This window comes from Puma concolor, chromosome D4 (assembly GCF_028749965.1).
Source record: "Puma concolor isolate L17-30 chromosome D4, mPumCon1.1.hap2, whole genome shotgun sequence".
NCBI lineage: Eukaryota > Metazoa > Chordata > Mammalia > Carnivora > Felidae > Puma > Puma concolor.
In genome coordinates, this window is record NC_141679.1 from 33,105,708 (window position 1) to 33,119,520 (window position 13,813).

At 36.1% G+C, this 13,813-nt stretch overlaps 1 protein-coding gene across 21 annotated transcripts in view; it reads left to right on the forward strand.

Annotated features, from left to right (window-relative positions):
• KDM4C (lysine demethylase 4C) overlaps positions 1-13,813 on the forward strand; it is a 440,224-nt gene that overhangs the window by 267,037 nt on the left and 159,374 nt on the right. For all 21 annotated transcript variants that reach the window (XM_086685236.1, XM_086685237.1, XM_086685231.1 and 18 more), the window contains 2 exons: positions 10,684-10,865; positions 12,478-12,691. In XM_086685236.1, the coding sequence (XP_086541362.1) occupies positions 10,684-10,865; positions 12,478-12,691 (396 nt within the window). The remainder of the gene's footprint in view (positions 1-10,683; positions 10,866-12,477; positions 12,692-13,813) is intronic.

Consider the following 13,813-nt stretch of genomic DNA (forward strand, 5'->3'; position numbering starts at 1 on the left):
CCCATCTCACTTCTGGCAACCATAGTTTGTCCTGTATAGTTAAGAGTTTGTTCCTTGGTTTATCTTTATTTTTCTTTGTTTTGTCTTAAATTTCATGTAAGAGTGGAATCATATGTATTTATCATTCTCTGATTGACTTATTTTGTATGTACACACACACACACACACGTGCGTGCACACACACACACACACACACACACACACACACACACACCACAACTTCTTTATCCATTCGTCTATCCATGGACCTTTGGGCTCCTTCCCTAATTTGACTATTGTAAATAATGCTGCAATAAACATAGGGGTGCATATATCTTTTTGAATTGGTGTTTTCATATTCTTTGGGCAAATACCAAGTAGTGGAATTACTGAATCATGTAGTAATTCTATTTTTAATGTTTTGAGAAATCTCTACACTGTTTTCCAGACTGCCTACACTAGTTTGCACCAGCAGTGCATGAGGGTTCCCCTTTCTCCATACCCTCACTAACACATGTTTCTTGTGTTTTTGATTGTAGCCTATCTGACAAGTGAGAGGTGATATCTCATTGTAGTTTTGATTTGCATTTTCCTGATAATAAGTGTAGATTTGATTTGCATTTTCCTGGTAATGAGTAATGTTGAGCATCTTTTCATGTGTCTGTTGGTCATCTGGATGTCTTCTTTGGAGAAATGTCTATTCATGTCTTCTGTCCATTTTTTTTAGTTAGATTATTTGTGTTTTGGGTGTTGAGTTTTATAAATCTTTATATAGTTTAGATACTAATCCTTTATTGGATGTGTCATTTGCAAATATTTCTTGCATTCAGTAAGTTGTCTTTTAGTCATGTTGATTGTTTCCTTTGCGGTGCAGAAGCTTTTTATTTTGATGTAGTTCCAATAGTTTATTTTTACTTTTATTTCTCTTGCCTGGGGAGACCTATCTAGAAAAATGCTATGGCAATGTCAGAGAAATTACTGCCTGTGCTCTCTCCCAGGATTTTTATGGCTTAAGGTCACATATTTAGGAACTTAGTCCATTTTGCATTTTAGAGCTTTTATGGAGGCTCATTTGTCCACACAATTGAATAAACCATCGTCTATTGGCAATTTAACTTAATCACCAGCCCCTGTCCCCTCCACTGAGGTCAGAGGTGCAGCTGAAGTGCCAATCCTCTAATCATGCCTTGGTCTTTCTGGTGGCCTGCTTCAATCCTGAAGCTATTTCAGGGCCCCCAACTACCAGTCAGTCATCGTATTAGCATACAAAAGATGCTTTTATCTATTCTAAGATTCCAGGAGTCTTAGAAGCTCTGTGTCAGGAACGAGACTAAGACCAAATATTTCACCCAATGGTGCTCTTCTCACCCATACCTCTCAGGAAATTCCAAGAGTTTTAGGAGCTCTCTGCCAGGAACTGAATCAAAGACCAAATATATTTCATTTTATATCACAGTATCACAGTGAGTATGATTTGAATAGCAAGCAGGGAGGATAATTTTGGAGATGCATTTAAGACACACTGATGAAGCATGAGGTGAGTTGTAAGCAGGCTGCCTATGAGGGGCTGCTTAGTGTGATTTTATGTAAGAGGCAGAAGTGTGATTACCTGTTAGTATTCAGCTATCATATATGTAAATAAAATACTGTTAATTTACCTCTTAATTCTTCTTGAGCACTATTCATTGGTACTTTGTGCATATCTATTCCCATTATCTCTCTCCAAGAGCTCTTATTTCTGCCAGAAATATTTAGAATCAGAGACAAAGTTTGGTTTCTTAAGTATAAATCAGAAAAAAATTATTTTTTTAAATTTTTTAGTTTTTTATTTTTATAAGATTTTATTTTTAAGTAATCTCTATATCCAACATGAGGGTTGAACTCACGACCCTAAAATCAAGAATCATATGCTACACTGAGCCAGGCAGGTGCCCCTAATTTTTAATTTTGAGAGTTTTAATTTTAATTCCAGTTAGTTAACATACAGTGTTATGTTAGTTTCAGGTATACAATATAGTGATTCAACACTTCTGTACATTGCTGGGTGCTTGTCACAACAATTGCACTCCTTAATCCCTGTCACCTATTTCACCCATCCCTTCTGGGAACCATCAGTTTCTTCTGTATAGTTAAGAGTCTGTTTCTTGGTTTGCCTCTCCCTTTTTTTCCCCTTTGCTCCTTTGTTTTGTTTCTTAAATTCTGCATATGAGTGAAATCATATGGCACTTGTCTTTCTCTGACTTATTTCACTTAGCATAAATTCTAGCTCCATCCCTGTCATTATAAATGGCAAGATTTCATTCTTTTTTATGGCTGAGTAGTATTTTATTTTATATATACTTTATATTTTATATACAAAATATAATTTTGTAATTTTATATACACAAAATTTTATGAACTTCTTTACCCATTCATCAGTCGATGGACATTTGGGTTCTTTTCACAATTTTTAAAAATTTCTTTAAATCCAAGTTAGTCAACATATAGCGTAATAATGGTTTCAAGAGTAGAATTTAGTGATTCATCACTTACATATAATACCCAGTGCTCGTCCCAACAAGTGCCCTCCTTAATGCCCATCACCCATTTAGTCCATCCCCGTACCCAACACCCCTCCAGCAACCCTCAGTTTGTTTTCTGTATTTAAGAGTCTCTTATAGTTTGCCTCCCTCTGTTTTTGTCTTATTTTTCCTTCCTGTCCCCTATGTTCAACTGTTTTGTTTCTTAAATTACACATACAAGTGCAATTATATATTTGTCTTTCTCTGACTTATTTTGCTTAGCATAACACACTCAAATTCCATCCATGTTGTTGCAAATGGCAAGATTTCATTCTTTTTGATTGCCAAGTAATATTCCATCGTGTATATCCAGATAGATAGATAGATAGATAGATAGATAGATAGATAGATAGACAGACACATATATACTACGTCTTCTTTATCCATTCATCAGTCAGTGGACATTTGGGGTCTTTTCATAATTTGGCTATTATTTATAGTGCTGCTACAAACATTGGGATGCATGTGCCCCCTTTGAATCAGCATTTTTGTATCCTTTGGATAAATACCTAGAAGTGCAATTGTTGGGTCATAGGGTAACTGTATTTTTAATTTTTTGAGGAATCTCCATATTGTTTTCTAGAGCAACTGCACCAGTTTGCATTTCCACTAACAGTGCAAAAATGTTCCCCTTTCTCCTCATCCTTGCCAACATCTTTTGTTTCCTGAGTTGTTAATTTTAGCCATTGTGACAGGTGTGAGGTGGTATCTCATTGTGGTTTAGATTTGTATTTCTCTAATGATGAGTGATGTTGAGTATCTTTTCATGTGTCTTTTAGCCATCTAGATGTCTTCTTTGGAAAAATATAATTCAAAAATAATAAAAATATAAAATATAAAAATAAAACAAAATATAAAATATTTAAAAATATAAAATATTTATATATTTATATAAATATATGTATTTATATAAGTATAAATATAATCATTATCATTGATAATGTTGCCATAAGCATCAGGGTACATGTGTCTTTTGAAATAAGTTATTTTTGTATCTTTTGAGTAAATACCTAGTAGTGCAATTCCTGGATCATAGGGTAGTTCTATTTTTAACTTTTTGAGGAACACTCATACCATTTTCCAGAGTGGCTGCACCAGTTTGGATTCCCACCAACAGTTCATGAGGGTCCCTTTTTCTATACATCTTCACCAACACCTGATGTTTATGCTGCTTTTGATTTTAGCCATTCTGACAAGTGTGAGGTGATACCTCATTGTAGTTTTGATTTGCATTTCCTTGATGGTAAGTTATGATGAACATTTTTTCATGTGTCTGTTGGCCACCTGGATATCTTTGGAGAAATGTCTGTTCATGTCTTCTGCCAATTTTTTTTTTGGTTGGATTATTTATGTTTTGGGTGTTGGGTTTTATAAGTTCTTTATATATTTGGATACTAATCCTTTATCAGATATGTCATTTGCAAATATCTTTCCATACATTGACTATTGCACAACTTACTGTTTTTTTAGTGACATGGCAATCAAAAATTTCAGGGCAGCTATTGAAGGTGCTGCTGGTATGGCAGTAACATTTTTAACAGGTTACTTCAGTATATTTATCCAAGATAGTATGTATTTTCCCCATTTTTCCATCATAGTAGTGGTTGTGAGGGAGCTGGCCATCCTTCATGGGAGGCCACCTAAACCATTGCTTACATTTCCTTTCTCAGGACAAAGTTCTGGAGAACATGGTGTCTTGAGCTGTGTTACAACTTGCTTCTATGAATTCTGTATAAGCACTTATACAAATTTAAGGAACTGCTATGTATTTAGGCTCATGGTTTTCTCAACTGTATTTCACTCACTACAGAGTTATGGGAACATTTTTATAAAGTGCTGTTGGCATAGAATTTGTTTTCTACTATAGCTAACAAACCTTGTAGACCTTAATGAAGGAACTGAAAGGATGCCTTCTTCTAGTATTGACTTGTTTTCTTTTTGTTTAAGCATCACACATTGATTGGGGAAAGTGATTTATAAAATTCTTGCTGGCTGTCAGAACAGAGTCTACACCTGTTTTGTTTGGGCTGTATTGTTGAACAGTAACTCTGTGATACTAATATTTTCAGTGAATATATATATATATATATATATATATATATATATGTGTGTGTGTGTGTGTGTGTGTGTATATATATATATATATATATATATATATATATATATATCCATGTGTATGTTTGTGTTTCTCGACCTTTTTGCTCTCAGGACTCCTTATGCACTTAAATTTTTGAGGATCCCAAAGAGGTTTCCTTTCATCTTGTCATGTCCTTTCCTTTTTGTCTTTCCTTCCCATGGGTTTATTCTATGTATATTTACTTGCTGGAAGTTAAAACAGGAAAAGTTTTAAATGTGTTTAACTGTATTTAACTGTATTAATTCATTTGAAAGTAGCAATAATACATTCATAAATAGTTACATTTGTTTTCATAAAAAAATAACAATATCCCCAAATCATAAAAAACAAAGAAGGGAATGGTATTGTTTCACATTATTTGCACAAGTGTTTAATATTAGATTTAATAGAAATAATTGGATTCTTATATCTGCTTCTGCATTCAGTGTGCTGCATTATGTTCTGGTTGAAGTATGTGAAGAAAGTCCAGCTTCACACAGATAGGAGATTGGATGGGGTACCATATTTCAGTAGCCTTTTCAGATAATTATGGATATTCTTCTTTGACACTACACCAAAGCTTGGCATATGTTAGTTTTTTTAAAGATTAGTTGCATTGTGGAATCTGAAATCATGTCAATGAACTCTTTGTACTCTGTTAAGCTACAGATTCATTGGTGTGTCTTGCACTTTGAGTGATTCTTTTACACATGCTTCATTTTGTAACAGCATCCATTGGTAAACAGTTACATAGGTCTCTTTATGTAATATTTAAAAATTACATTTGATATTATCTCCATCAATCTCATCACAAACAGCTTTAAGTATTGGGAAGCTATCAAGCTTACAGTAGTGGATACACATTTTCCAGAATTCTAATTTTGACTCATAAACTTGAATTTACCATTGTCAACAAATACTCTGAATAGTTTTTTTTTTATTAAAATGACAGTCTTTTTGTTCCCTTTCATGAAAATTCCTGCCAGACCCAAGTCTGAGTAACCATAGTTTGTCTGTTAATCATTCTTTTAAGTGAAAATGGTGTCCCATGAAAGAGACAGCTTATCCATCTTGCAATTCAATTAATTGCATATGTGCTTTTCCCCAAGACAACTATTGAACTTCATTGTGCAGCAGAAGTACTGTATGAATATATCCCATGTTTATCACAAATTTAATAAAATCGATGCCAGGGTGAGATAGACAAATAACGTCTTTGTGTTATTATGAAAGTAATTCTGACCATCCAGACCCTGTGAAATTGTCCTTTGTGTCTCTGGGAGTCCACAGACCTTACTTTGAGAACTGCTGTTAAACTATTAGCTCTTCTTTTGTTCTCGTTGGGAATACAGTAACTGCTGGTAATGTTTTCACAGATTTACCAAACTTTGATGCACTTACGCCAAGGGATTTTTCATTTGCCTCACTCGCTCCTGAATCTACAGCAAATTGTAGCATTCAGGATGAGACTCAGATCTGTGTACAATCTTCTGATTGTTGGTATGCTGTTATAAAAGAGGATATAATTTTTTGGGGCACCTGGGTGGCTCAGTCGGTTAAGTGTCCGACTTCGGCTCAGGTCATGATCTCGCGGTTCGTGAGTTCGAGCCCCGTGTCAGGCTGTGTGCTGACAGCTCGGAGCCTGGAGCCTGCTTCAGATTCTGTGTCTCCCTCTCTCTCTGCCCCTCCCCTGCTCATGCTCTGTCTCTCTCTGTCTCAAAAGTAAAAATAAAAACATCAAAAAAATTTCAAAAAAGAGGATATAATTTTAGTAATAAAAACATTGGTAATTCATTAAATGCCTGCAGTGTCTATGTCTTTTTATGTTTGGTAATTTCTACCCTTGCCCTTTTATTTTACAAGGATGTTGTGAGAACTAATTTGATATTTAACAACTGTAAGAGTCTATTTTTATCACATCACATGTTTTAAAATACATCATGTTACGGGGCGCCTGGGTGGCGCAGTCGGTTAAGCGTCCGACTTCAGCCAGGTCCGGGAGTTCGAGCCCCGCGTCAGGCTCTGGGCGGATGGCTCAGAGCCTGGAGCCTGTTTCCGATTCTGTGTCTCCCTCTCTATCTGCCCCTCCCCCGTTCATGCTCTGTCTCTCTCTGTCCCCCAAAAAATAAATAAATGTTAAAAAAAAAATTAAAAAAAAACAAAATACATCATGTTGTGAGGTGATTATGTACTAATGAGTACAGTGATTCATTTAGGGGTTCATTAGTCAACTATAGTTGAAGAAAGAGAGGAAGAGAGGAAATTCCTAGGCATAGTGATGCCAAATGATCGAAATGTCTCAAAGCTGCAATAAAAAAAAAACATTTTTCGTCATCTGTATATTGGAAGTAGAAGTATTTTTTTTAAAAAAAGTAAGTAGATGAAGGTGTACTAAAATGGAACCAGGAAGTGTGGAGGTTCCTCAAAAAATTAAAAATAGACCTACCCTATGACCCAGCAATAGCACTGCTAGGAATTTACCCAAGGGATACAGGAGTACTGATGCACAGGGGCACTTGTACTCCAATGTTTATAGCAGCACTCTCAACAATAGCCAAATTATGGAAAGAGCCTAAATGTCCATCAATTGATGAATGAATAAAGAAATTGTGGTTTATATATACAATGGGGTACTACGTGGCAATGAGAAAGAATGAAATATGGCCCTTTGTAGCAACGTGGATGGAACTGGAGAGAGTGTTATGCTAAGTGAAATAAGCCATACAGAGAAAGACAGATACCATATGTGTTCACTCTTATGTGGATCCTGAGAAACTTAACAGGAACCTATGGGGGAGGGGAAGGAAAAAAAAAGAGGTTAGAGTGGGAGAGAGCCAAAGCATAAGAGACTCATAAAAACTGAGAACAAACTGAGGGTTGATGGGGGGTGGGAGGGAGGGGAGGGTGGGTGATGGGTATTGAGGAGGGCACCTTTTGGGATGAGCACTGGGTGTTGTATGGAAACTAATTTGACCATAAATTTCATATATTTAAAAAAAATAAAATAAAATGGAACCAGGAACAGGAGTAGAGGCTAAAAGGGAGAGTTTTCATTTGAAGTAATGTGATGAAAGTTTTAGATATCCCAAAGGGATTCCCCACACCCAAAACCTTCTTGGTTCCCTAAGGGATTGAGATTTGCTTTAAATGAATGTCATTAATCTATGAAAAGCAATAGCCAGGTTAGTCTGTGGTTGACCAATGCCATGGGTCAAGAGTAAGCAAGAGTTCTTGGGAGATGGAGGAGAGGATGAAGAAATTTCAGGAGGACAGAATGTTTACCTTCAAAAATGTGCCAGTGATTTTGACATTTAAAGCTAAAGTAAAATCTGAATAATCATCTGATTAAATGCACTATCTTTTCCCCCCTCATAAAATATTGTAGCATTTAATTGATAAACAGATCAAATGAAAATAAAATGATTAGATGGATTTTACATAATAATGTATGTATTAAGTATGTCACTTTAGACTTTACAAAGAACTCCAGCACTTAAGGTTTTATTTTTTTAAAATGTTTATTTACGTTGACAGAGAGAGAATGCATGTGCATTCAGTCAGGGGTGGGGCAGAGAGAGAGAGAGAGAGAGAGAGAGAGAGAGAATCCCAAGCAGGTTCTGCAATGTCAGCTCAAAGCCTAACATGGAGCTCAAGCCCATGAACATGAACCCTGGGGTCATGTCCTGAGCCAAAATCAAGAGTTGGATGCTTAACCAACTGAGCCACCCAAGCACCCCAGCACTTCAGATTTTAAAGAGAAGTTTTACACTTACTATTTCACTTTAAAATTAAAAAGAAAAAAAAAAAGCTCTTAAGTAGGTGAGAAAGGAATTCTCACTATGTGAGAATCTATTTACCCAAAGCCGTTAGCCTTTTGATCAAAGACTTTGAATTAAAAAAAAAATTTTTTTTCTGTTTTATTTATTATTTTTGAAAGAGAAACACAGCGCGAGTGGGGAAGGAGCAGAGAGAGAGGGAGATACAGAATCCGAAGCAGGCTTCAGGTTCTGAGCTATCAGCACAGGGCCAGACACGGGGCTTGAACCCACGAGCTGTAAGATCATGACCTGAGCTGAAGTCGGTCACTTAACTGACTGAGCCCCAAAGGGCTTGAATTTAAAACTAGGTCTCTGGAGTAACAGTTCCCTGTACTTGGTGCTGCACAGTGTTGCTGCCTTGCCACTTTTAAGTGATGGGATTACATAGTTATGTTCGCTGTGTATTCTGGCCTGGAGATTATCCAAACAGAAGATACATACTCTTTGGGCCAGAGTACAACATCACCTTTGGGGAAGGACATCTGTAGAGCAAGATTCTCTACCAGGTCACTGTTGAGAAAGTTTGGGAAGTGTTCAATTTGAGTCAGGCTGTCCTAGGTCAAGTCTTGCTCTGGGTCTTGCCCACACTCTCTGGCTCCATTGTTAGGAATTGTCCTTTTCCTCTACTTCTTTCTCTTTGTTAGGCTTTTAGGAGGTAATAGTATTTCCTCCATCCCTAAAGATAGTTTGAGAACTCTGCACATTTACTTATGACCAACCAAAGGGATAAGGGCATCATCTATCTTGTATGTTTCAACCTTTTATAATAAAGTAAGTGATATGGTAAACTTATAGTGTGTCAGGAAGAGGCAATAGCTCTTCAAACCCAAAGGATTTCTTTTAGTTTATATCCCAGTTTTAGTGTGTATTTGGGAGATATTAGCCTGTAAGTTAAGGACCTAATGGCATTTCAAATTCTTGGTTGACTTTTCACTCCCATCTTTCATTTGTCAAATCTAAGTGTTCACAGAAAGTCTTCTATTCTGTATTATAGGGAGACTGAGGTGGAAGTGATTTCTGTTTAGCATCAGATTACTTCACTGCAAACATTCTTACCTTTTGTTTTGCTTTCAAACACTGCCTGGCTGAATACTAAGCATTTTCTGTAGATGATGATGATGATACCACTACCACCATGGAAGCAGGAACATTCCCTTTCACTTCAGTTGGCTTTTGATGTCTTTTGAGTTATTTTCAGCCTCATTTAGCCCATCTTATTTTTCCATCTCAGCAAATCTATTTTGACTTTTTTTTTAGAACAGGTAAGTCAACAAGGCAAGGGCTGGAGCGTACTGATTCACAGGAGCACCTGTGCTTGGGACTTGAGGACAGTGCTCCACAGTTTTGATTTGTAAGACTGTGACAGCTACTGGTGAGGAGTTTTAGAATGTGTCACAGCTGTAGATGTTAAGTACTAGATGTGCTGTGATGGCTGCCACCTGCCCTGGTATACTGTCCCCTGCTATAGACATGAGGAATTTTTTTCTCTTAACCTGTTAGGTCTTACTGTATTTTTCTGGCCTTCTATAAAATTTGGTAAAATGGTATTTTTGTGGAGTAGATCTCTGCCTCTTTCACATTAACAGATATATGTGCTTAAGAGACTTAACCCTCGGGGGGCATTATATTGAATAAATAAGATTTGAAAAGGAATTGTCCTTCATATTCATGTAATGGCAGTGTATTGCTTGGCATCTGATAGGTGCTCTATAAATATTGTTATGAATTCTTGAACCCAAAAATTAAATGACATTCAATTAATAACTTTTTGTTTAGCCACATACAATGTTAGGTGAAGAAATGAAAAATATTGGCAAGGCAGTTACTGGGCTAGCAAATTCCTCTGCTAGTTGGAAGGTAATCTCACAGATAAAAGCTACTTTACCATGTGAGTTATTAATGGTAGCAGTGGAAACACAGAAGTGAAATTGAAGGAGGGGACAGTTTAGTCATTCCTGGCAGGAATGGGGAGGGTGTCAAAAGGAGACTCATTGTCTGGCCATTAGATCTGATCTAGCGCTTGAAGATGAGGAGGATGAAAAGAACATTCCTTTTGTTCTGCTTCTGTCAGTATGTATTTGAAAGATAAAATAGGTTTCCTGTCTGACATTAATATCACAGGTACTTTGGAATGTTTGCTTCTTTTATAACCAGGGTGAATTTTCCCTGGGTCCCATGCTCACAGTGTTTTCATGCCTTGATTTGTAAGAATTGCCCGAGGTTCCATCGATTGAGGAGGAAGTGGAAGAAACAGAGTCTTGGGCGAAGCCTTTGGTCCACCTTTGGCAGACGAAGTCCCCAAACTTTGTGGCTGAACAGGAGTATAACGCAGCCATGGCCAGAATGGAGCCACACTGTGCCATCTGTGCTCTTCTTATGCCATACTACAAGGTAATAAGGGTTGAGGGGTCGCTGTCAAGGTGTCCTTTCACTGCTGCACTTTCTGTATGACCATAAAAACACAGATGAATCATTGTAAGGTAAGTATGCACATGAAAAGGAAGGCATTGATATGTATGTACCCACATGGCCTTTACAGAATAGCAAACAGAATTTCTGAGTGCTACTTGAAAGACATTTTTCTGATAGTGCTTTATTGTTTTAATTACATGATTGGTTTATTTGTCAGTCTTGGTTTATTTCAGTCAAGGGGAAGTTCCAACCTTTCTTTCTACCCTTTTCATCAAGAAACACAGAACTTAAAGCGTAACCATAGTAGAAGCATCGCAAAGAGAGAACTTAGCCCTACTTTCTGTTTTGTGTTTGAATATATCATTCTCAATAACATGTCACCTCTGGGCCCACATTTGAAGTGTCTCTCTTCTCCTGTGGAACACACATATGATACAGCAGGACTCAATACAAACCGAATTGTTCAGTTCACCCTCACAGCCAGCTATGCACGGTGCTGTTTTCAATGTTATTTCACATATGTAGTACTGATGGCATTTTAGTTTGCTGTGGGCCACATTCTTTAACACTGTCTTGGACAAAGTGATCTTTAGGAATCTAGTAAGGGTGGAACTTCTTGACCTATTTTAAGATATACTATACTATTAAGTGTATCGATGTGAGCATTCTGTTCTGAGTTATATTCTTAATAATTGAATCAGAAATATTTTGTTTAAGATTGCATCTCTCTTAGAGTCCATGTAAATACTTTCTGTTCAACCATTTCAAGGCATGAAAATGTGTGATATACCACATTTTCAGACCTTTGTAAATGGAGGAAGTAGTTTTCTCACTTATCTTTGATGTGGCCCTTGTGAGTGACACACATTGTTTTTATTTTCTGTTTAGTCATTGAATGTCTGTGTTTTCTTGGAAAAACTTAACTGTATTGACTCTGATTTCTATATCATAATCTGCCTGTGTATTTTCCCAATAATTAAAAAAATTCTCACTCAAATTATAAGATATAGGGAAATTTATTAATTTAAGAACTCTGGAGATTAAAGGATAGTTCATTAAGTAGAACATATTTTGCACATATTTTCTTATTTAGTGACATTTGCCAGATCTTTCTGTCTTGATGTTTTAAAACTTGGTGGTGAGGTGAAAACCTTCAAAAATTCTCTAAAAACTGTTGTACAGATTAAAACTGAGGTCTTTGAATACATTCTTTCAAGTGTGAGCAGGTAAAATTCTTCAGTAAATTAAACCAGGTCTGTTAAACTAGTGGAAATAAAGAAGTGAATAAAAATTCATCAGAAAAATTGATGCTTTCCATGAACTACTTATGTAAGAATATAGTTTTAGCAGGTTATCACTTTTTGTACAAGCAGATGTACAGAATGTCCTCCTGTTTCTACAGCTTTAGCTTCTGGATGGGAGCCTGAAGAGGAACATTGATAAAAAGCTAATAGTTATATCAAGGAAAGCAACAGGAAGAACAGAAGCTGGAAGTTAGTGCATGGAACCTGTTAGTGGATTTGAGTGACCAGAACAAATGATGAACTTTTTTGCATGTTAATCACTCATGTGAGAATATTATGTTTTTCAGCCAGATAGCAGCAATGAAGAAAATGATTCTAGATGGGAGACAAAATTAGACGAAGTTGTTACTCCGGGAGGAAAGACTAAGCCCCTCATTCCAGAGATGTGTTTTATTTATAGTGAAGAAAATATAGAATATTCTCCACCTAATGCCTTTCTGGAAGAGGATGGAACAAGTCTTCTGATTTCCTGTGCAAAGTGCTGCGTACGGGTTCATGCAAGTAAATGAATGTCTCATTCATCAGTTGTTAGCTTTCAGTGCTTCACATAGTCTTTTTTTCTTACCCGTTTGTCCCCTGCCAAATGTATTACATTGAACTTTGGCATTTTTAATGGTTAGATCATTCTTTCTCACATTGCTTCTGATGAAAGTATGAGTAAGTATAATAATCCCTTTTTCTACAGTTTTGTGCAGTGTCAGTGAAGAGCAGTTTTGTTTGTTTGTTGTCCAGATAATGGGGTCATTGTGGGGCTCCTTTCATACACTTTAATTTTACTTATTTTAAGATATAGTTTGTAAAAACTTGACTTTAAGCTCACATGTTGATTCATGATTATTTTTCTTTGTGACTTTTTAAAAAGAAAACAATATTTCTTTGGTGGTTTGGGGAATTATTGTTAAATTTAATAATCATAGAGCTTAATTTTTATTCTTTGTAAGAGTAAGAGATCTCTCTTGCCTTCCAGGGGAGAACAGTCATTACAATTATTTCCCCCCGGACTGAGATGATAGGGCTCCATACCTGTCTCAGTTTGGTATTTTCACATCATGGATAAATGGCAGATAGATTTTTTTTTTTTATTATTAGCCTGCCTTGTAAATCCTCTGAAATGTGAAAATATTCTAAATCTATCTAAAATCTAAAATCTAAAATCTAAAGCATTTTAATATTCCAGATCTCACGAAATTATATGTCATATTAATATACTTTTGTAGGGCTTATCTCTGTCAGTGTAGCACACAGACAAGGTAGGCATACCTTCTGTATTTACCCCTGAGAAACACCAGTCTTACATTGACTAAGTTGAAATGGTTTCCCTATCATTTATTGATTAATTGCATATTGTCAGCTTCCCCAAGAGATTTGAACATAATGTACTTAAAATATAGCAATTCTTGTACTTGTGTCAGTTTGTAACACACCCATATATATATACACACACACGTTCACCCTGTATTATTATAGAATATAACAGCCAATTCATCATTTCACAAAAAACTAGGATTTAGTTTTTATTCCTAAATGTACTAGTTATAGAATTTAGCCATAGTATTTCATAAACATGTGTCTGAACTAAACATTTTATAGCCTTGGTTAACTATGATAGGCTTTTCTTTGGTA